Source organism: Pholcus phalangioides, unplaced genomic scaffold (genome assembly GCF_987345545.1).
Source record: "Pholcus phalangioides strain wild (caught in Gottingen) unplaced genomic scaffold, Ppha-v1.0 ptg000015l_1, whole genome shotgun sequence".
Lineage (NCBI taxonomy): Eukaryota > Metazoa > Arthropoda > Arachnida > Araneae > Pholcidae > Pholcus > Pholcus phalangioides.
The window spans coordinates 79,492,812-79,517,565 of NW_028301608.1; the positions used below are offsets into that span (position 1 = coordinate 79,492,812).

The 24,754-nt window shown below is 34.9% G+C and overlaps 1 protein-coding gene across 2 annotated transcripts in view; it reads left to right on the forward strand.

Moving 5' to 3' along the window:
• The first annotated feature begins 1,491 nt into the window (after positions 1-1,491).
• LOC149076766 (glutamate receptor ionotropic, kainate 3-like) overlaps positions 1,492-24,754 on the forward strand; it is a 90,338-nt gene continuing 67,075 nt past the window's right edge. For both annotated transcript variants that reach the window (XM_089244427.1, XM_089244428.1), the window contains exon 1: positions 1,492-1,868. In XM_089244427.1, coding sequence (XP_089100553.1) covers positions 1,766-1,868 — 103 coding nt within the window. In that variant the 5' untranslated portion in view covers positions 1,492-1,765. The remainder of the gene's footprint in view (positions 1,869-24,754) is intronic.

Here is a 24,754-nt window from a genome sequence, read left to right on the forward strand (position 1 = left end):
AAGTTTGCAAAGATTTCGTGACTAAATACATTTTCAAAATTAAATCTGTGACTATCCTAAACTTTATTTGCAACACATACTACACAGTCAGTCTAATTTGGAAAGCACTGGATCACAAATGTCAGAGGAGAGTGAATCAGAAGAGGGCAGACCTAATTTTGACACATCACCTCACTTCATAGAACAAAAGGACCTGAAATGATTTCGGGATTTTACTTTTCCTTTCAAATCTTTCTAAACAGCAAGCTGAATTTTTGAGTTGAAAAAATGAACGCTTTTGCGGAGGAAACAAAGATTCCCAGTTTAAAATCAAGAAGCCATTGTTTTTTTTTTGTTTTTTTTTCGTTTCCAAATGCGGATTCCAATGTGTGTTTGTTTAGACATAAAGAGGCTGATGATAGACGGCAGTATTATTAATGGCCGCTGTGGTGGTCGAGTGGTCATAGTGACGGACTCGTATCGCGGGGACCCGGGTTCGAGCCCCACCGTCACCACAGTGGTGGTCGGCTGAAGTTGGTTTTCTGTGGTTCCCAACTTCGAGGCGCAAATGCGAGCCGATCTCCCCGTTAAAAAGTCTCGCCACAGAGAGCAACAGACATACAAACAGTACAAATATTCAGTCACTACACATCACTCACTTCATTTCTGAGATATAGATGGCAGCACTGAAAAATCATACACAACACTAGATACGCACTCAGACTGTTATAGTGGATTATTGTATATTACCGTAATAGTGGATGCTTCTTAATTTTGAAATACAAATACAACCACCACAACAGGCAAAATGCCCAATGAGGTGGATGAGAAAAAAATATGACCATAACAAGTATGGATGTCATATATTATTAAAATACAGCAACCCAATTAAAAACTAAAAATAATTAAACTGAATCAAACTAAAACTAAATTAAACTAAATTAAGCTAAAACTACATTAAACTAAAATACAAAAACGCAAAACTTGCTATAACCGAATATATATATTGTTTGTATCTTTAACATTATCTGTTTGAAAATCACTTGCAAATTACTCGTTATAGCGGGATTCGCGTTATAAGCCGTACCCATTATAACAGTTTTTTATTGTACTGTTTATTGGTATAGATAACCGTGAGGTTTGGAAACGTTTCATGGTGAAATCTTATCGAGGCATACATAAAAAAGATTTCTCCTTTCAAACAGCAGGAATATCGATGAATTGTGCACCAATTGATCATGAGATGTATGACATCTTCGAGGGAAAGTTATTCTCTCTTCGGAATATGTTACAGAAATGAATAATTTACTTTTGCCCCGAGATTACGTGTATTGTCCCTTCCTGCATAAAGTAATGCCGAGGCCAAATGGGGAAAACAGGGGATAAGCTGAGTGCAGATCTCGCCGGGAGAAGATTTGGCGATCTCCACGAATACGTGGCTTCCACTGCTTGCAACGATCGCATTTTTCTCATCAGCAGTAGCAGCATTCCGGCCGGGCTATTCTTGCGAAGAAGGCGCACAGCCATTTCCACAGAGAGTCTCGGCTCTCATTCGCTCGTGTCGTGTCGCTGGAATGCAGCGGATAAATTCCGGAACTTTTCAGAGCCGGGAATAAAACCGTGAAAAGAGAAATATCATACGGCGAAGAACAAAAAGTACTTCTCTTTCTTTCTCTCGAGGTGGAAGACGGAGATGAAGTCTCTGTGGTCACTCAATGTGGATGAGATGGGTTCCAGATGGGGCAGGGCTCGAGTACCTTAAGAGTGCCAGAAATTTTTTTCTGTCATGGGACCATTAAAATCCAAGTGGATATACTCTTTATGGACAGCCGTTGTTTCGTTTGGATTGCTGACAATCGCCTACGCAAGGCCAGACAACGTCAAAATAGGTAATAATTGCGTCATATAATGGATTCTATTCATAATCTTGTTCATTTTTCAGTCGCGTAAAGTTAATTTATTTCTCTTCAAAAATGGCATTATGTTGGTAAACTTTTCCGTTATGTATGGTGATTATAAACCTACTATAACATTACTTTCTAAACTAAGGGAAAATTCGTTTAGTACGAAAATAAAATTTTATGTTTTTTTTACCTTTTCACTCCAGAGGTACACATATGTGTACCTTCACTTTAACGGTTTTAAATTGTATTATATATAATGATTCCGTTTATTTTAATTAAGACTTAAGGTATGTGTAAGAGTACCTATCTCAAATGGTGTAAGTAAAGATAACGACCCAAATTAATTAAATTAATTAATTAATTAATTTTTTCGCAACTTTCTTTTTTAAAGGACATTTTGAAACACAAAAAAAAATACAAATCAATTGAAAAAAAATATTTTTATGGTTAGTTTTGGCTCAGGTTTGAAGTTAAAGTTGTGCCTACTCTCAAAGAAACATAAAAAAACTTGATTTCTGTTCCGAGTTATTTCTTTCGTGATACATCGTAAACATTGAAATCCATACGTGAAGTGATGAGTCGTTAATTTTAACTTCTTATTTACATAATTCATCAAAATCCTGTTTTCTTCAAAAGTTTGTATAAAATTATGTATTCCTTTCACAATGAAATTACTTTTTGTTTCCCGTAAAACTCACTTATATGCCATTTCGAAATGCTGATACGTCGAGGAGTGCTGTATGTTTTAAGAACGTTTTATTAAGCGTATAACTGATCGGAAGCCACTTGTTTATTCGAAACACAATTTAGAAATGTGTAAAAAAACACGGTATTTTGTTGTAATATTAATTGTGAAAAATAGTAATTGTAATTTGCTTTTTTTTTACTCATTCGCACTTGATCAAATACAAATTCACGTTGAATTAAAAAAAAATCCGTCATTAAAAGGACAATTTCTTCAAGGAAAATCATTCGAGCATTTCGAAAGCTTTGTGAAAAGAGAGAAAAGATTATCAACTTGAACTATACAACCGACAATTTTTTTATTTGCTCGTTGTTTGCTTAATTTTCTACGATGAAAAAAAGGGTTTTTTTATTACTTTATTTTTAGCGTTTTTTGCATTTTTGTTGATATTGTCCTGAAACATCGAAGTATTTACTTTTTTTATTACTATTCTCGGAAATTGCTTAACAGACTCATGGTGAAAATTTGTTTCGCAGTTCATTATATCAGAAAAACACCTTCGTTTTTTTAGATCATGTATCAATTGTTTTTTTCTTCTTTTTTTAAAGATGATCAAGTTCTACTTATTCATAAATTCTAAAGCTCTGGCATTTTCTGCTTATTCGAACGGGATTTTTTCATTCGAGTGTTTACATAGTTTTCATTGCACATTCATACCAAATTTCATCCAAGATAATCACCTATTTATTTGGTGATTAGTTCTCATCTCCATCGTGAGTGGACCCAGATAACACACATTTCTTCCTACTTTGGCTTTGTTTCTTTCGAACCCAGCACAACTCTGATCTATCGCCATGATGAATTTACTTTCGAATGAGTTGTTCAAGAAGTGTGCATGTTAACCCAACAGTTTGAGTGCGTATCTAGTATTGTGCGTGAATTCGTTTTAGTGCTGCCATCTATTTTTAAACTGTGATGATTAAATATTTGTACAGTTGTAGGTCTTTTTGCCGTGAAACTTTTTCATGATTTGATCACCTCGCATTGGCGCCTATAAGTTAAGAACAACAAAAAAACTAATAAATATAACTTTATTGAGAATATATATGTTTCCTTTAAGGGTGGCATAACTCTAAATGAATGCACTTTTGCTTTTATTTAGAGAAGAAATGGGGCCTGCAAGCCTAGAAGCTTGGTCTAGGCTTGCAGAAGATCAGCCATTATCCGGCCGAACTCCTAAGATACAGGGCCTTTTAACAAATAAATTCAGAAGTCTCTGCTTAAGCGTATAGTTTAGTGCAGTGGCTCATAACGGGAGAGAGGGGGTTCTTGAGCTAGGATAAGAAAGCAATCAACTTATTATTTTTATAATATAATAATATATATAAATCTTATTCAGAATCCTGAATAAAATTGAGTCCAGAATTCAATAAATTAGTCCAGAAGTACTGACTTGTTTAAAAACAAAATATGAAAAAGCTGTTAAAGATAGAGGCAGACTCTTATAGCATTTGAAAAAGAAGTTTCAAAGATTTTTTTTGTACTTCCATTCATTTTACTTTGATCTTTACTTCCATTCTGTGTAACACCCATGTTACAAATAACATGGCAATAAAAAGAAATGACACGTAAGCTTCACATCTTCCATTCCACTAAAGGTGTGAATGTAGAAATTTTGTATTACTTGGAAAAAAACAACTCCTGAAACTTTTTCTTTCGAATGCTTCAAGCCCTCTCTTCGTCTCTATCTTCAATATATATATTTTTAAATCATGTCAGGACTTCTGGACCACCCTGTGCTATTGAAAAGATCGATGGCTTTCATGTCATATTGGAAAAATGGTTCCCTGGCATTCGCCTTACTTCTTTATCGCACACTAACGTCATACGGCAATTTCCAACCCGTGGAGTTGGGTGAGAAATGAACGCGCCATTTATCGGTGGTCGTCCCTGGATCGGTAAGTAAAGAACTTGATTCTGATGTTCTTTGACCGGATTCGAACCCTTGAACCTTGACGGTAACGTTCATAGTGAAAGACGAGGATTTTACCACTGCTTCACTAGGGCGCGAAAGTGCTGCCGACATCACGCGATGTTCCCAAGTAGTCACCCTCAAAAAGTTTTCCACTTCTTTCCGTCCACCACAAAACGTCAGTGGAACACAAAAGTTAAAAAAAACAACAACATGCAATCAACAAAAATACTAATTACTATTAAAGAAATTTCTGGCAAAATCGATTAAACTTGTTTTCCATAAGGCGATGAGCGAGTAAAATAGGTACTGACAATAGGAATGAATCTGTAATGAATGGCTCAATGATTGTCAAAAGAAACAAGGTTTGTGAATTCTTGATATGATTTCTCTAAAATTTCAAATGTTTTCAAAAGTCCATTTAGCGTGAATAAAAAACATATTCAAGATTTAAACCTTGGTTTTTTAGTATCTATCATAATGAATTTATTTTTCATCATGGGAATGGAAAAACATTTGAATTTAATACTATCTTCTCGTGCTCCTAAAAATGATGGGATATATGTTTTTACTCGTTTTAACTTGTACAAAACTCTTCCAATCGCTGGTTATTTCGAATTAAACCAAAAGTAAGCAAGAAATTTGTGGTTTGAAGTTTATGAGCAATTTTTAGCAGCCGTTCACTAGGTTTCACTCATACGCCAGAGCAGCACATTATTATTATCATTTGATCTTTCTCAACGCGCAGCTATCTTAGAAAAACTAGTAAAAATTGGAAAATGAGATATTTTCGGCGAATAATTTGTTTCGAGGAACAACTGCTGGCACTTCACGAGGATGGTTTTATGCGGTATAAATATGTATTCCCCTTTTTCCAACTTGCATTTTATTTGACTTATATAGAATTGACAAGGGTCTTGAACCTTTAAGGCACGCGGGCCAAATTGAAACTTCCAACGAATCCCGTTGGCCACCAACTTATGTAATTTAATGACACAGTAATAGATAGATTGGGGTTAATTGGGCACCACGTTAAACAGGAACAAAATAGTTGAAGACTTTTATTTCTTTTGAAACTATTTATTTTATCAATTATCAATTATGAATAGTTCTGAAAACATTTTTTAACACTAATTCTGAGAAAGCTTTTGATTGATCTGACTCGTTAACTTAGTTAATTTTGATTAATTTTAATCTGAAATCACTTTAAATAATTCTGTACTTTATTTTGGTAATTCTGAAATTAAAATCCTCATCTCGATTTGCCTTGATATCAATTTTTCAACAATTATGTAGTTATTATTTTATTGATTGTGAAATAATTTCTATTAAAAAAAACACGAAATTATTTCTCTATTTGATTTCTATAAGTTATTTTTCTCACTGATTCTGAAATTATTTTTCTCAAAAATTATTTCAGTTTTGGAACAATTTTCAATAATTTGTTCTGGAATTATTTCTTTCTTCAATTCTATAAGTAATTGTTTTTCAATGTTTTTAACCATTTTCTCGAAAGTGACCGATGAGCCACGACAAAAATGCTCCGAGGGCTAAATGTGTTCCACGGGCTATGCGTTGAAGAGCCCTGGAATAGGAATGGGCGCATACTCTTATATATCTGTAAAATATAAAATATTCATACTTATTTGAGGATATTGACGAACCATAAACAAAGGAAAGGAAGGTAATAAAAGCACATTCGAAAATCTAAATATAGCTAAGTCATAAAATTCACAATAAATTTTGGTCTTTTCTCAATCAATATGTAAACAAAGATTGACATTTTTTTTAAAATAATGTCAATATAAATTTCAGGATATTATTTTTTTCACTTGTTTTTCTTGCTTACTATTTCGTGATTTATAGAAACATCTCAGAAGTTAGGGTTGTTTAGAATTAAATGATTAAAACACGTGGTTGAAATGTTAAACCAGGGGGTTGTTAACCCTTTTTTTCAGCAGCGACACAAAATCAACGACACGATGAACTTATTTCATTTCATTCCATACCGTGCACCGCCCAGGCTCTATCGACCATTGTCAATTTTAGCTATTGCCCCGGATGTGGGGCTGGGCGGTGCCGGATGCTTTATTATGCATATGAAATACAGTACATGAATATAAACACATTATTATGAAAAAAGGAAGAAAAGGTATATACAAATTTAAAAATTTCTATGGTACAAAATTTATATCGATGAGCCCTTATAATATTTTTCTAGCTTTAGTGAGCCCTTTGTTGTTTTCTGTGGCCAGGTGCCAGGTCCTGGACCACGTCTTCCCTCGTTGACTTGATGAACTTATCAATCAATTTTCATTTTAAAATTGTTATTAGATATTCCTAATTATAACGAAATTTTTAACTTCTGAAATTGGTGATATCTATTCGTGGCTTCTAAACAGGTTTTCCAACACAGCCAAGGATCCCCTCGGACAGCGGGACATATATTACTGAAATTTTTCTCTAATTCTGAAATCGTTTCCTTCACTTATGCTGTGTTCATTAATTCTGGAATTATTTCTGTCATTAATTTTCGGTTATTTTTATAAATTCTCTGGGATAATTTTTCTCACTAATTTCCAATCATTTTTCGTTCATTTTCGATTATTTTTCATTTACTCTTGAATTATATATGCCTCTCATTAATTTAATGATACACATTTTAAAAATACAATACAATAAACAATGATGCACTATCATTCAGATTAATGATATTATTCATCTTTTAATCTTTCTGTGCGTGCATATCTTTGTATAGAATCGACATTTTCCTAATGGGTTCGTAATAGCCGCTATGATCTATGCACATGTAGCGTACATTCACTATCCCATAGTGAAAGCATTTGTAAGGTAAAAAGAAACCCTTTTCTTCAAAATAAAAGTATATTTCTTCAGTTCATGGTCAGTTTCTGTCAACTGATCACACTCATAGGCTCTCAGCCAGAAGACTCTCATAAAGGAATCTATGGAACATACCGTACATCATACAAAGCATAGTAATTCGCAGCACAATAGACATTAATATTCCGACAATTTTAGAATAAAAAAGGATTTTAATTTGAATAGGAAAAAAATTCTGTTTTAGATCGAATGAAGAAAAAAATGCACGATTTAACATTCTAAAACTTGATTTGTGGAAAAGAAAACTGAAGTTGTTCCTCTTTTCTATACCTCCCATCCAACCAAACGGGACATATGGTCATAACACTTTTAAGGCGGTATTTTTTTTTTTTTGGCATATACCGTATTCCCGGCATGCAACCAAACTCGAAAGACACCAGATTTTTGAATTTTGGGGTCTGCTCCGTTAACGGCATTCCGGGAAAAAGAGAGGTTTAATAAGAATCACATTCAGCCAATTCGATTGATTATTATAATAAATATTTGCTACCTGGCAGTCGAATGGTTAGGGAACTAGCCTCCCACTGTGCAGGTCTGGGTTCGAATCCCGGTTCGGACATGGATGTCTACTAACAAATTCCCTGGACGGATCGTGCTGATCCCTTGGGAATACGTGAGGATCGCGTTATTTATTCATATATTTAAAACTTTCCAGGATCTGCAATCCAAATTACCTAGCATGCCGGGATAACAATAACTGCTAATACGAGGGAATACGGCTGTTACCAATCATTTAATGGAAACTGTTAGTCCTAACGTGTGTGATCACATTACCGGTGTACGCTGCATTTGCTTTTTGATACTGAATATTAATGTGATTGTTTTTTCCAGCCCTTCTTTCGAAAGCTCTCTCGAAGTGAGAGCGGAAGAATGGCTTTTCTTGTTTCTCGCAAATACAGCATAAAATAAATACTATAGTATACATTATAATTTTTAATATACCATTTGAATATTTCTAAAGCGATCTTCGTTGTAAGAAATTGCGAGACTGCAAATGTTCGATCTCGGAGTGAGCCGAGAGAAAATCCTTCGAGATTTACCTTCGGAAAATGCAGAATGGGACGGAGGGATAAGAAGAGGATCCAAGTGTCAGCAGTACACGCAATTTATGGGTTCTTCCTTTCGCTGATCCGGTGAAAATCATTTAGAGAGTTTCGGGCGTATTTCTCCAACATAGGCAGGCCAAGAACTTGAAATAATAGCTAAAAAATAATAATAAATAAAGTTCAATGCGTGCCAAGCGAATAAATGGATACGCATTTGTCCGTAATCAGTGCATTATGCTCTCGCGATCCGTACTTTAAAAAGTTAATGTCCAAGACATAAGAAGCGAGAATTCGTAGATGAAGGAAATAAATTCTTGTTTCTTCTCTTCCATGTTTTCTTGTTTCACATTAGAAGGTATTAATTTCATGGAAAGAATCTTTGAGAATTCGAATTTTCTTCAATTTTCAAGTTCGTGGCGGAAAATAACCCCCCGCCCCGTCTCTATATGACCGGATATAAAGAGTTTAATTAAATTTTGATTGTTTTTCGAGAGTTTATTCTCACACAAACTTCTTTTACATCAATTCATTAAGATTTGTATTTTCAGAAATTTCCTAGCCATGGAATACATTAAGGATAATCAATGTGATCTTGATTATCATCCTTTCTACCTTCATGGTTTGGCATTATTTTAATTAGTTCAAATGAAAAGTTCGACTATATAAAGCAAAACATGCATATTTAATGAGTGCTCTTCAATCTTTAGTTTAACAGTTACAGACCAGTGAAAATAGTTGAACAATTCCATGGACCAGCTGAAATGCGAGAAATAATTTGCCAAATATACATACAGGGAATGTAAAAAATAATTTGATTAACGGGAGAAAATAATAATAAATAGGAAAAAAAGTTTTCTGTGTACATTAAATGAATAAATTTGATTTGAATTTGAATTTGCAGCCCATAAAAAAAATAAATAAGCGAAAAATAATAATTTGCGGACACAGAAATAAATAAATATAATTCTCTCACAACCTAACGGCTGACAGAAATAAAAATCAATGTAAAGATGGTATAATATTGGAATAAATCTGATTATATGTATAACGATCATACTGACTGTTCGAAATGCTTTGCGGACCGACTCCGGTTCGCCTTTGAAAAACACTGCTTAAATCCAAGGCTATATAGTAAGGGCTATATCATCTCTTTGATGCTACGCTTGCCGCCTAGGCTAAGTTGGTGTGGCCTCGGAGGAGCTGTGTGAAGTGACGGCATTGCAGATTTTTTCCCGCAGACGAAACCATCAGCTAACAAATCTTACTGTATTGAAGAAGATTATTTTAAGTTTTTGTAGATTATTTTATCTTTTTTGAGTGAGTGATCTATCGTTTCTAGTGTTGTCTTAGACTCACAGGTATGCAAGGGTGATATTTTTATATTATTTTTTGTGAATCCAGTGTAAATGAGCTATAAACAAATATGAGTTCTTATGCGATTGCAACGTGCAAGAACAATTCTCGGAAGCCAAAGAGACTTAGAATTCAAGTCATTTAACATACCTTTTTAAAGACCTAGAGACTTGCAAAATATGGATATCCAAATGTAAGAGGCTCGATCGAGTGAACTGTAAGAACGCTTATATTTGTCTCCCATGTTGCAGTTGTATTGATGATAACGAAGTCCAAGGGGGGCATTTAAAAGCTGCACCTAATGCAAATGAAAACATGATATGGAAGAAATGAAAGATAATTAAAAATCATTAGAAACTTCAGAAGTTAATTGAAATTATCTGTCTCGAGTTGGCTTTCAATCAACTCAATAATAGAATTAATAGTGGACGTGTGTGATTCAACTGAAATGGATCTGAGAGAAATATTCTTAGTGGAAATTACCTCCTAAGACAAATGAAGAACCTCTTATGTGAAATGTTTAAATGGCTGAAGGAAGCAAGTCAATAAATAAATATATACTGGTCAAAATAATCGAAAAGATAATGTTGGAAACACAATTCAGTAACACGGACAATGCTACCGTAATTAACAAGGTAGCAGCAGAGCGGGCGCACTCTGCAGGGAATGACGTCATGCATGACGTCATACCGATATAGCCTTATGAAACGGCTCTTGTTATATGGCTCTGGCTTAAACCATAGATATATATATCGTAGATGTTCCTATAAAGAATGTAAAGATTTGGTGCAGGCCAAAAAGAGTTCATCAGACGCATATATCATTTGTAACGTATCCACATACGTGCCCATAAGAAAGAGCAGACTCGTCTTCGTCGATCACGTTTGTGTGCACAGAACACGTTTGCCGTTCCAAGTGATAGCTCAGAAATAGTTAAAAAACAGGACAAGGAACAGCGATTGGCTAGAGAGTTAATACTGATGTCACACTTTTGCTGACTGATGAACTAGCATAGTGTATTTCAAACAGTTAAATAGTATTTGCGATCATTTGATAAAAGCCTCTCCACGGATAGGAGACAAATCGCCAACAGAATACTCACATGACAAGAAAATTCAACCATCTGTCATTCTTAGTTCAAAATATGAAAGTCAGATGGCAGCCCTGGAACAGGATATACGCATACGTTTGACAACATGGATACATTAGGGCCACACATATGCAACACACACAACGCGTTTTGCCATGCACCGAATCGTTAGAAGTTCCCCAGAGTAATATTTCCGAGGTATATGTACGGTTGTGTGGTAGTAGTATTTACGGTTGTTCGTAGTGTGCGTGTTAGGCGTTCGATGTGTTGTCACCTGCCTATTGTCTTCAAAAACTGGAAGTGATAGTTGAGCATTCATTGAGAAAAATAAAATAGTAAACGCTTTAAAAAAACGCTATAAAAAACCTATTAAAATGCGGTATAAATGCTCCTCCTGAAGAAGATTACGATTTTTTCTTCGAGGTGTTCTATTTTACTAATGATTGGACTTGTGGAAAGTTTGAAACTTAGCTTATGAAAAATACTAGATTGGAGGAGGCGGGGGGCAACAAAAGACCTTGGCCAAAGGATCTGACACGAAAATGTAGGGTCCCTGGAGCAATTTTACCATGATGAATGTATATTTAAGTGACGAACGAAATTCCATGGAATAATAAAATAAATTTGCATATAAGTATAATGTTATAAAAGTAATAAATACATGCATATTGTGCTGCATTGTGTATATAATATTTACAATTAATAAATCACACTATGTAAATATTATGCGATATAGCACAAGATAAATATTTAATAATCATAGACAAACAGAGAATCTCAACTCGTGGCATAAAAAATTGATTTAAAATAAAAACACAGCAATGTATTTGGATTAGTCCTGGACGAAACTTCTATCGCTTTCTAAATAAAAGCAGCAGCTGTGTTGATATCTTGGAAATTGGAGTCGCGAGGAAGTAAGAAGAGAACTCCCATCTAATCCTAGAGTATGTGTTCGTGTGAGAATGATGTAGAGTAAAAAAAGGGAAATAATAGACATCTTCTCGAGTAAAAACACTGAAGAAAGTAGGCAGTGATCTACAGGCACCTATTGGAGATATTGTAAAATAAATGTCACAAAGAAAACGCCAACATGGTGCCGCCTCACGTGAACTAAAAAGGATGAGAGGTTCTACTGTTATATGGGCATCTTGCCAGCAGAAAAATGTGTAAAGCCATCCTTCTGAGGAAATAGAGCCATCCTTACCATCAAGTGTGACTTCATACACCCACTCACTCGCTCCTCCACGATATAATTCTGCCTTCAATTTTTCAGGTCTTCAAAAAGGATTTATTGTCTCAAAAATGCACAACATATGCAGTTATTTTGAAAATAATTTACCACGCGAATGCATATTTTTCATTTCGATGTTATTTTATTTGTACAAAACATGATCTAACTATTTTTTTCAAAATTATTTTTCATTCTCTAACTTTTATCGGCAACAAACTGCATTACGAATCACTTCCCTGGTATATATCGCCAATATGAGCAATGTCAATGTACCAGAGAAATGTCACGCACGCACGCACGCACGCACGCACACAGTAAATTATAAATAAAACTCTATACAGGGTTGTTCAGAAAAGATGGGAAAAACTTTAAGACGTCATAGTACACACCATTACAAACAATCGTCATCAAAGAATGCATGAAAAACGCAAACGCACTAGCCCGTTTCGAAACAGCTGCTCCACAAATGTTAAAATGGCATTACCGTTGAAATTTATCGGCAGAAAGAGAACACCATGCATGCAAATGTAACCTGGGGAAGAAGAAGAAACCGTATGCAAATCTGCGTCACAGTGAATAAATGACGGCAGCCCTGCGAAGTTATTCCAGTGTGCAACCTCTTTCCAACAGTTGTAACGTACGGGATAATGACTCACTTTATTAATACTAAAAAAAAAGCAGACATGCATTTCACTTACGGAGCTGCAAATATAAGTACCACAGAGTCAGAATTTTTTTTTTGTTTGTTTCAGTGTGTACTACCACCTCTTAAAGTTTTTCCCATCTTTTTCCCCATATATACAAAGTCAAACTTCTTTACGAAAAATTTCAAGAAACCCAGAAATTTGTCATGTAACGGGTCCACTATAGCGAGGTTCCATCTAAATAAAATGAATGAAAATGCACATTAAATGTATTCACGTAATTTTACACTAAATGAAATTAATTAATTATCCAATGACATGAAAACCACTAGTGCTACTACTCAACGGTACATTCACCTCGTACACTTTCCTCAGCAGAATTTCTAACGAATTGGTAAATGCAGGAACGTGTTTTGTCAGTGTATGTATGCATATGCATGGCCCTAAAGTATTTGTGTTGTCAGAGTTGTGCTTGTTTCGTGTTCTTCATGGTGCTGTCATCCGTGTTACATATTTGGAAGTAAAGATGATAAATGTGCAAGTATATCATGTTGAGCGTCTGCCTATTCTCTGCGGAGAGAGGGTTTTTCAAATTGGAGATCGGGGCCCGCATTCGTGCCCCGAAGTTGGAAAACGGCAGAAAAACAACACTGTGAATCAACGGGGTTCGAGCCTGGATCTTCACGTTGAGCGTTCAGAACGATGCCCATACGACCAAACAGCAACTGCTGAAAAATGCATGAAATGAATGAAAGAAACATTTCATCAATCGTTGGTGTCCCAAAAGGGAAGAGCTTAGGCAATTATGTCCATTGCTCTGATACCAAGCAGTGTAACAGAAATTATGGATCACGTAGATAATTTCACGTAATGTGAGGAAGTATTATTCTGGAGAGATTTCCAGGTGTTTTGCAACTGCAACTGCTACCATTTTGTTGAATATTAATTTAAGTGGGACACACACTTGCAAATGATTGATATATATCTATATATAGGCCATATCTAAATAAATGAGGAGGCTGCTCCTACCTGCTATACCGTTTTAAGGGTAAAAAGAAGCAGAGGAAATCTATGGATATGGTCGGAAACTGAACATGAATTTATTGAAAAATAGCGCATAAGAATTTGAATCAGAATAGAGAATTGACACTCACCATGAGTTCATGTGTTTAGTATAATTAAGAAAATTTACCACGTTTTAAATGCTGGTTACATTTACTACTTCACTTAGCATCACCTGATGATCACAAAGTAGTTCCTTCTCGGGATAGAAATTGCAGGGCAACGTCCTATATAGTGAAGTGAAGTTTCGTCTTTTTTTCGCATATAGGGCAGATAGACGAATCTGTGTATCCACAGTTGTGTTGATGTTTCGCTAGGTTAGCATGACCAGTGATGATTTGTTAAACCTGTTGAATCTGTTTTCTATTCAGTGAAATAAGCTCTTTGGCAGTATTCGGTTGGGTTATGAAATCAATGGGGGGAAAAAACATTTATGGAGAATAATGCATTACCAAACATGACGTACAGCACATGTGCCAAATAATTTGGGGAAGAGGAACATTGTTTAGGGCTACTACCGAAAAATCCGACAAGATTACTTTTGGACATTTTGGACATCACAATGCATATCATTTCGTAACATACATTAGATTGAAAGTATGAACCGTGGAAGTGTTAATATTTTATTAACATTTTACTTTTTAGTTTCCCAAGCGCTGATCTGTACGTCATTGACAGTAGATGACAGGGTAGGGTATATTGGATTTTAACCTATTGTGGTTAGTCAAGAAACAATTATGTGCGCTAGTTCTGAGAAAATTTCGATTGGGAGAAAAACTCGATAAAACGCGTAATTAAAATAGCTTAAAGCGGTAGAAAGATGCTTCTACTGCAATTGACAAGCCCATTCCAACGAGGCTGATGGTATCGTAACAAATTTTCGCCCTCGTAAAGGTAATTCGATGTCTTGTATTTATATACGCATGAACTAGTCTCTGAATTTGACGTGGAAATATGCGGGAACTACATAGTAGCTGATATTTAATGAGTTAGAAAAAAGTTTACAGAGTGAATCTATCCTCAACCAGGGGTAATTTGACATCCATCAATCCACGCAGTGTGCGGTAAAGTTATGGAATTAGGACATAAGATGAAGAACAAAATCAAATTAAATGCCCCTGTTCTGAGAGTGTCGTTTCTCACACAGATCATCAGAGCAGAGAGAGAGTGGAAAAACCTATAGATCAGTGATTCTCAACGTGGGCGTTACCACCCCCTGTGGGGCGATGGAATGTTCCAGGGGAGCGGTAGAAGCTACTGGTATAATGTGGGATCCTATGGGTTAGATTGCGTTGGGGGGCGATGGGAGAAAAAATTTCTGAAAATAAAGGTTGTGGGAAACTATGCTATAGAGAGGGTATACATAATCAGACTGCTCAAACATCCTGTGATTAAAAACATTAAGTGCCGAGAACGTAATCAGATGCCATCACGTAGAACTCCCGAGTCGAATGAATATTAAGCCATTCGTGTCGGGTTCCAACACGAAATACAGTCATGTAGCGAGAAGCGTCCAGTGTTTCGCATCCAGGAATAAGAGAAAGCTACCAGACATTCCCAGACGTTGTTTTAAAACATGGTTAATTTTCTTTTGGTTTAGTTTTATCAGAAGTCTAGAAATACTTTTGAAAAAAAAAATATCAAAAGAAAAAAAACTATAAATATAGACAAACTGCTGAAATCACGGATTCTTTACTTATGGGGCACAATTCAAACTTTGGTCACAGTGACTTTTTATAGATGGGTCGTACAAATCTACGTGCAATCATTTTATCTATTTATTGCTGCACTACTGATTGCAGAGGCATCTTAACGATATCGGTGGTTTGAAACTGGGACCCACACATTGATTTGGATCAATATCATTATACGGGAAGGGGATTCGTATGTAGTTATCAAGACTTCGGATCATGCTATCAATTTCTTTCCGTCAAAAGTTGTTTTCTTTTTACATATTTTGACGCTAGGGTTGAACCAGACTCAGTTGATCCCTATAAGTTAGCGTTATCAACCTGCAAGACTACGTAGGAGATAAGAAGGCTCATGTGTTTACAAAAATTTCCGTACTCTGTTCACAATATCATAATCGAGCCGTTAATATGACGGTTTATACACTATGATCATACGTGTATTATATGCACCATGATCATCGTACGTGTAGCGTTTCTTTTGAATTCCCCCCCCCCCCATTAATGAAGGCATGCGGAAAGTATGCCTTCTTCAGGGGTCCCTTTCTTCAGTTAATGGTCATGGTCACTTTCTTTCAACTGATCACACTTTTTGGCCGAAAGGAAGAATTTCATGAGGGAATTTATGGAATTTACCCTACATTTTATAAAAACAATCGTAATTCGTATTACACATTAGACAATTCCATTCTAACTCCCCGCATTTTATGTATTTAAAAAAAGGATTTTAGTTTGAATAGGAAAAAATTACGGAAAAAAATGTCACGATTTAACATTTTGAAACCTGTCATGTGGAAAAGAAAAACAGCGTTGTCCCATTTCCACATGCCTTGTTCAACTAGACTGTACATATGGACATCGTACTTATAATCGGGAATTTTCGGATATAGTTATCAATATGTTATTTTTATCAGAAAAGTTTGCAATGTGATCATATTGAGCAGCTTGCATTGTTTTTTTGAAAAATTTTGATTATGTAAGTCCCCTAGTGATTTTGAATTAGTTGCCTAAGTTAAAGCCAAGTGGTTTTTACTAAAACAGTTAGAGCAACCTGTAGCATTTTGAATTCCACACAAAGTATTTTTTAAGTTTATTCTCATACGTTTGAGTGAACATTTTTATAAGACAAAATAAATTCAACTACGGTATAGTTTTGGTCACTGCGTGAGTGGGTGCACACACATTGCGTGTTTTACTTATCGCAACTCCTACTTCGATTTTAGTTTATTTATTTAGTTCCATCTTTTTCCATCTATTTGAATACAGCTTGTGTTAAGAGATGCCGTTTTGAGCTATAAATAATTTATTTTCCCTTCTATATCACGCGAGCGAAAACTCAAGTTCCTTAATTTCGGCAATCGAAAAAGATTATTCTCAAGAAACCCCATCATTAATATCTAATAAGTTACGAGAAAGTGCGCGACCGCACTGCACACTAACCACATTACTGTAACTGGGTGCCATTATCCCTATACTTGGAATTCATCCGTTTCCGATAATTAAGTGATGCCTATTAGATTCCAAAACAGATCGCTTTCGCCTCTTTAACAACGAAGATAATGGCGATTTCTGCAAAGTGAGATTAGTTTTTTCATCTCCATTTTCTTTCGGGGAGATTTTGCGCGAAAGAGTTAACTAGCTCTTTTCTTTATGACAGAGGTTATTTGAATACAACTACAGGGTACGTTTCATAATCTCTAAACATCGATGCCGTCATGTTTTTACGCGCTCGCGCCTCTATCATGATAAACAAATCAAAATACGTTGCCAATATCCGTTATTCGTGTGATATAGACTTTTTATTAACGTTATTTTCTTCATTTTCCTTTCCGTTGAAATGAAAATTAAAAATTATAAAATGTTTGATTGTTATCTCATAAGGTAATGAAGTTTGATAGCGTGAACACGGTCAAACCTTTGCGAACGAAGACAATTCATTACTTCTCCTAACCAGAACATTGTCCGCCGCTCTGTCTCAACGAAGAGATATAAGCAGGTAGTCAAAGTCCTTTTCTATGCTGGAAAAAGACGTTTCATTCTTGAATCGCTCTATTTGTTCCTAGTACGGCCCGAAATTTGATGATAAGTTTCAACAAAATACCAAGAAGCACTAGAAAAAGCAAAAGAAACTGACCAACGGGCGAAATGAACAGCTTAGCAATGGGAAAAAAATGGGAATTCGAAAGAAGATGAGAAACTAAAAATCATTTTATTTTGCACCATATTCAAAATCCAGTCGGATTCGTTGTAGGGCTAGAATCAATTGAAATTTTCAACTTGTTAATCAAAAATTTTTAATTGATTAATCGATTGATTGATCGAATGTTTTTCGTTACCTTTATATGGCTATATAAAAATATATTTATTCATTTCACGCACCTATTAGCCAATTATAAGCAAACATAGGAATACGTAGTCAAGAAATTAAGGATGCTCGCTAGAAGCATGTTGATGTGCTGAACATATTTTGTCAAAACCTGGAATTTATTCATTTGGATCTTGTCGTGTTCTTTTAAATCAGTTATTTTTTTAGAAAGCACTGATTTCCAATTTACTCTTGATCATATAATGTGCTTTTTATTTTCCTAGAAACTCATCCTAAATGGTACTTGGAATGAGAACAGCTGATGCTTCCAAGAATAGGAAAAACTACTGTTTATATGGTGAAAACATTAAATTTTGGTCTCGCTTCCAAAACTCTCATCAAACTCAATTTGAAATCATCAGTTTCCGTTGAATTGACTTGTGCTAAAAACTTTGATCAAAGTATTGATTCAAAAATTTTTAAATATGGTCCCTTATCCAAACTATTATTTCTAGGCACATGTTTTAAGACATCTAATCGCTTTCGTCAAATAAATCAGTCAAATTACCAATGTCAATTGGATTTTAATCGAATTCATCGAGTCGATTAACTTAACTAAAACCTTTTAAATGTGATTCAAAATTGATGAATTAACCGACCCAATTAATCGATTCATCGGACCAGGCCTGATTCGTAGGTGTCCTCTTATGGGATCTGCTCAGCTAATTTCCGTGTCTCATACATGCAGATGGAAACGGTATTCTTCTAGAATGTCTAGATCAGTGCCTCTCAAAATGTGCGCCGGGTCTCTTACGTTTAAGATGGTAAAAAATATACTCTAGTTTCTAGTGGAAATATATATATATATGTAATTGATTTATTTCCAATTTTGTATGCACATTTTTGATTATATGTACTATCTTATGCCACTGTAAAGTTTTACGTACCGAAATTTTTCACACAACTATGGTCCAAAATAACACCATTTTCTACATCATAACTTCTGTATTCAAGCTATTCAATTTTTTTTTTGCTGATATTGACTGTAGAAAGATCAAGCATTAATGCTAAACATTTTTTTTTATTTCTTATGTAGCTCAAATATGGATTTAAAAAAAATTAAATTTTGGACCATAGTTGTGTTACGATGTCCATCAAATATTTCGTGTTATAAATTGCTTACGAACCATAGCTAGAGAATATACTACAACTATATCATATATTCACTTTTGTCTTCTTTGCTAGAAGATGAAGAAGTGTTTTTTTTTCTAAATTCGACCCCTAAGGGGGTCATAAGGAAGGGGTTCAATAGTGGGAGGAGCCGCATGGAGAAATCAGTGGAGCCGAAACTGTTGAAACCAAAATTCAACCCCTTAAGAGAGGGGGTCAAAGGTTATGTGGAGCAATCATCACTGAACCCATAAATATGAAATTTAGTTAGTATTATATTTTATAAAGTAGATACCCACTAAGACAGGATTTCTGAAAATCCATCCCCCAAATTGGGTCATGAGATGTTCAAATGTGACATGGGGGGAATACATCGACGAGCAATTTTCAGATTACCAAATCCCCGTGAGAGAAGCTGCGGGTAACAGCTTGTGGTTCATAAAAATGGTTGGACCACCGTTGAGAGCAAAGTACAATTTTCTGTTACTTTCCCTATAAATATTTTTATACGCACGCAACAGCAAAAATGTTTATTAAACATATGTAAATACTAAATTACCTGTAATACAGAACATCAATAGCGCAGAACAGCTTGTTGTAGTAACTTGTAGCTGAGAAAGTTTGCAGCTGACAAGATAACGTTAAAAACATAACTCCCAACTAACAGCTGATTCGCGGGAAAGTATCGGAGAGAGGGCGTCTCATATAACCACATCTCCATATTACTCTACCTATGTTCTTTGCTTTAGTAATTAAATGGTCCATTAGATATTGTTGCCATTTCGATTATCGATGTTTTAGTGAGCACGGGCGTTTGGAACATAGTTGTGCGAAATTACGGTATCTACAATACTTGATTTTTTACAAATTTTCAAAATAACGAATGCATTAAAAACAGCTTGCGCGCATGATAAAATGTCATTACATCAGTGCAATTGAATAAAAATCAATCTATCTTCTATATATATAAAATTGATTTTCTGTCTGTCTGTTTGTCTGTCTGTGTGTGTGTCTGTGTATGTGTGTGTTCTCTATACAAATCTACAATTTTAGATCAATCGTCGCCAAATTTTGCATATATACCAAATGGAACCCGACTTGAACGATAAGCTACTTTAAAATTTCGTAAGTGAAGGGCAAATGCCCCAAACGGGCAAAAAACTGTCGGACAACAATGGTTTTTGGGTGTCAACAATCACTTTCGGAACGTTTACTTTGGTTTCCGTGGTTCCCTAGCAATGCGTTTCAGGCATGTATATGCCTTTACAATGGTTTGTTACTTCTCTAATCCTGTTACTATATGAATAATAATTTATGTCTTCATAATGGTTTGCCACATTTTCAATACTCCCAGTAATGAGGTTTTTTGAATGACGTCATAATCAGCATCAGCATGGGTTTGAGGGTCAGGAAAAGAGTGGATCCTCATTGAAATCAGTGTTAAAATTGCCGATTTTACTGTAGAAATGCGAAAATTTGGTGATGTTTTCTGTCATATCAATAATTTTAAAAATTGCATTGAATTCCCAATTTTTTTTGAAATATTGAGTTCGCTTAGAGATTTACGGCCCAGGAGAATAAATATGAAATAATTTTCCGGACATATATATATATACTTTTGAGTTGGATATCCAGGTAATAACATTAATTTCCACTTTTTATTTATATCCTCTCAAGCATGAAAATTAAGTTCTCCGTATTGCCTTTTTATATTCAACTGCATAAATTGATATAGTTTAGGTTGTTTTAAAATCAATTATGGGTCCGTATAGTTCATCGAAGAAATTCCACAGCTTTAAGCATTTTTGGAAACAGAAACAGGCGGAAATAGATAACTTGAAGTTCGGGAGGGGGATCGAAATACCTAGCGCCCCTTAAAAAAAAGGAAAAAAAAATTATTCGTTTCTATGTTTCTTTAAATCTAGATTTGTTTATTTCATGAAGTCACGCAGGAAGTTGTCATATTGGTTAACTTAGACACGGTTTGCATGTCCCTCAAAGAAAGAGGGAGATATCACGTGATCCAAAAAGGCCTCATTGAAGAAATCCCGGGCAGCACCGGGTATTACAGCTAGTTGAAAATAAAGGTAACGGTTCATTTCGTGACATAAAGCAAAAAAGATTGGGATTTATTAAAATAGAATTACAAATTTTAAATTTTGAAGAAAAAAGAACTAAATTTAAAATTTAATTTTGAATAAGATTGAGTCTATGAAGTTTCGAGCGCAAGTTTTTTTCATTTTGATTATTTGAAAATTATTTTGAAAATTTGTAAAACAAATTAAGTAGAGATATGTAAACTTTTTAGTAACATAAAGGTAGTACGTATGTGGACTTCAGTTTTTACTTGTTACTCTTCCATTTTTGTTCTCTTGAAATCAGTGATAATCTTTTTTGATCAGTTTATTACTTTGGAAATACACATGGAGTTTATTTAACAGTTTTTTCCACGAATTTTTGCCGACGGACACGAAATGTAAAACCTATTCTACGTTAAAACAACTGGATCTCCATTTACCACGCGCATTGTTTTGAGAATGCTTATATAAGTATAACGTAGGATAAATTATTGGCTGCTATATCACTAATTTTGTTGAGCTGCGCATTTCACTTAATATAACAAAAAAATGAGCTAAAGCTCGGTATTCTGATAAGGGAAAAAAATAAAGTTTAATGGACCCTTTTTCTTTGTACCATCGCTAACAAAGGAGTAAATTGCGAGACTGAGACATTAATACCCCTTGGGTAATGGGTTGAAAAGCTTTCGAAGAACAATGTTTTTTCTTTCCCACTCTTCTCTCTCTCTCTCTGAAGAGCAGTAAGCACAACTTCTTTTCATTTCTTTTAAATATTTATCTCCATCTAAGAACTTTTTTACACATTCACTTACCTTTCACATCACGTCTTTCATTCAAATGGAAAAAAAATGAAATGGATTGGATTTGGTTATACCAAAAAGAGAGATGGAAAAGAACGATGGGAAATTCATTCATTTTCATGTTTATGGTATATGAATGAAAAAAATAATAATAATGACAGTCTTTGTGCGATGAAAAAATATCAAAAATAAATAAGGAATGAACAGTAATGAATAGCATCCATGAAAAAAGAACAGAATAAACCGTTTATAATAAAGTATTTTCAGATTTTTGTTACAGAACGCCGTTATACATATTTTGGTGGTCGGTTAGCTAAATCATGATTTTCAATGAACCTGAAGCAAATCAAAATGCATTGAACCAACAATTTAAAATATGTCTCGTGAGATATAAAGCTTGAAGTTTTTTTAAAAAATTATTACCATATTCCCCCGCATTAACCGGCGTGCCGGGGAAACAGCGAGGTAGAAACAGAATGCTGGGAATACCAGCATTTTTCGTCATGCCGAGACATTCTAGTCACAGATTCTGGAAAATTCATATTATCTAGAACCAAAGAATTGATTGAACTGGCTGATTTAAACCTCACCTGTTCTCTGCATTATAGGATCCTTCGTCTTTTACGATATTCTTTAGAAGTAGTTCGAATTTCACGTTTGATAAATCTAGGTTTAGTAAGTATATTCGTTCTCGTATATTCGGTGAGATTAATAGAGACTGCGAAGTATTTTTGTATTCTTCCATCATGTGTTGAAGATTCGAAATTGCAGAGAAAAAGAAATTAACCCTTAAATGCTCAATTTTTTTTTCGAGTTGATAATTTCAAAGTTAATGGCATGCATAGAAAGCCTGAAAATTCATTAAAAATACATATCCCAATCTGCACTGCTTATACAGGACCTCTATAGCCTCGTTCACATGGGAAATAGAAAAAGAATAGTAAGAATAGAAAGAATTTTCACCAATGACTGCTCCCCGTTTCTTTCCTTAGGAAAAAAAGTCGTCAAGCGGGTGCTTGAACTCCCAATGCTACCACAATATTTGCATACGTGAACGGGGCAAAAGAGGCCCTCAAAAATACTCTCATAAAATAAAAGTATTGAAGTATTATATATATTACGTTCCATATATATAACTACCTTCTTTGTGATTCAAACTAAAGGAGGAAAAACACGAGGAAAAAAAAATTCAGGTTGCAAACTTCAAGGTAAAAGAAAAGAAATGCAAAAAAAAAAAAAATGTTAACAAATTAGTGAAATATATCGCAGCCACACATGGTCTGAAACATACAAAAAGTTGTTAAATTAGAACATCTACCAGAAAATTCAAAACATAAAAGGTAAAGAATATAGGTATGAACTCACCTTATGAGTGAAGGCGATTGCGAATTTTTAACTCCAAACTGGTTGCAGTAACGATGCCCCTTGCATATATGTTAAGCTACGCATTTAAGGGTTAAATAATTGCACTGTAAAACATATGTAGTAGTGTAATACAGACGTGACAGCATCTTTTTTCTCTGAACATGCAAAAAAAAAAAAAAAAGAAACCGTGTAAAATACGGCATCTGTATTTCGTATTAGGTTGGCTGTAATTAAATTAGAGTGATAAGTAAATGTTTAATTTTCATTACCGTTATTAAATTCCTGGACAAACAAAGCACGTTTGCTACAGTGCAAACTAATATTGTATACCGGTCGATTCCCGTATTTATTCAGAATTTAACAGATTGATATCGGTCTTCGCAAAATGCACCAGTATGATCCTTTTTTGCCTCGCTTTTCTCGGACCGGGAAAAGATCAGACTCCAACATTGGAAAAGATGTATGAATGACCGCCGGGGCTCTGCCACCAAACCTATCCCGTTTCTGAGATGTCATCCAGCTCACGTACGTGGCAGAGTCTAGAATAAAAAGTGTGCACCTAACAGCCCGAGCGCGTATCTAGTGTTGTGTGTATTTCTTAGCACTGTCATCTATATTTGAAATTGCGAGTGAAGTGTTAGGATTGAATATTTGTACCGTTGTACGCCTGTTGCTCTCTTTGACGAGTATTTTTAACAGAGAGATCTGCTCGCATTTGTGCTTCAAAGTTGGAAGCCACAGAAAACCAACTTGGTGTCAGTGGGGTTTGATCCCGATTCCTTGCGCTGCAAGTCCGTCACTATGAACACTCGACCACCACAGCGGCATACTAAAAAAGCTGGGTTCCCGATTCTCACGGCATGCCTATTAAAAAAAAAATTGCTGGGTAATTCGGTATTTTCAAATTCTTTATTTGTATGCAGTATGTCCAGAAAATCTTTACACAGATCATTTTCTTCCCAACAATTATATTTTCAGGATAAATGGTAAATTGCATTTCAATAGTAATACATAAGCAGCGTACAAACCACATTGAAACGGTGTGCAAAATGTAAATCATTAATAAACTAAATATTAATGCGTAAAGACCCTGATAGCGATATAAATGTGATAATATGTTGAATAAAAAGAAAAATAAATAAAAAAATTCAAAGTTAAAATTCGACGCGAATATTAGAATGGCTGCAGACTATATTGAAATGTTGGGAGTATGCATTGTATCAAAAACTAGAGCCAATTCTGCAAAAACAACACCAGTTTCGAAATCAGCAGCGCAATTTACCCTAAAACCAATAAAATTTCCTTAGGGACATGCAAAAATGTTTTTGTTGTTGAGCAGTGTGTTATTTCTTCAGAACCTGAGGTACATACACAGTACATACTGGTATGTGCACCTGACTCAAATGGTCCGAGTAAAAATATCGACCCAAATTAATTAACTGAAACTTTATTTCCCTTTAAACGGCATTTTTTTGACATTC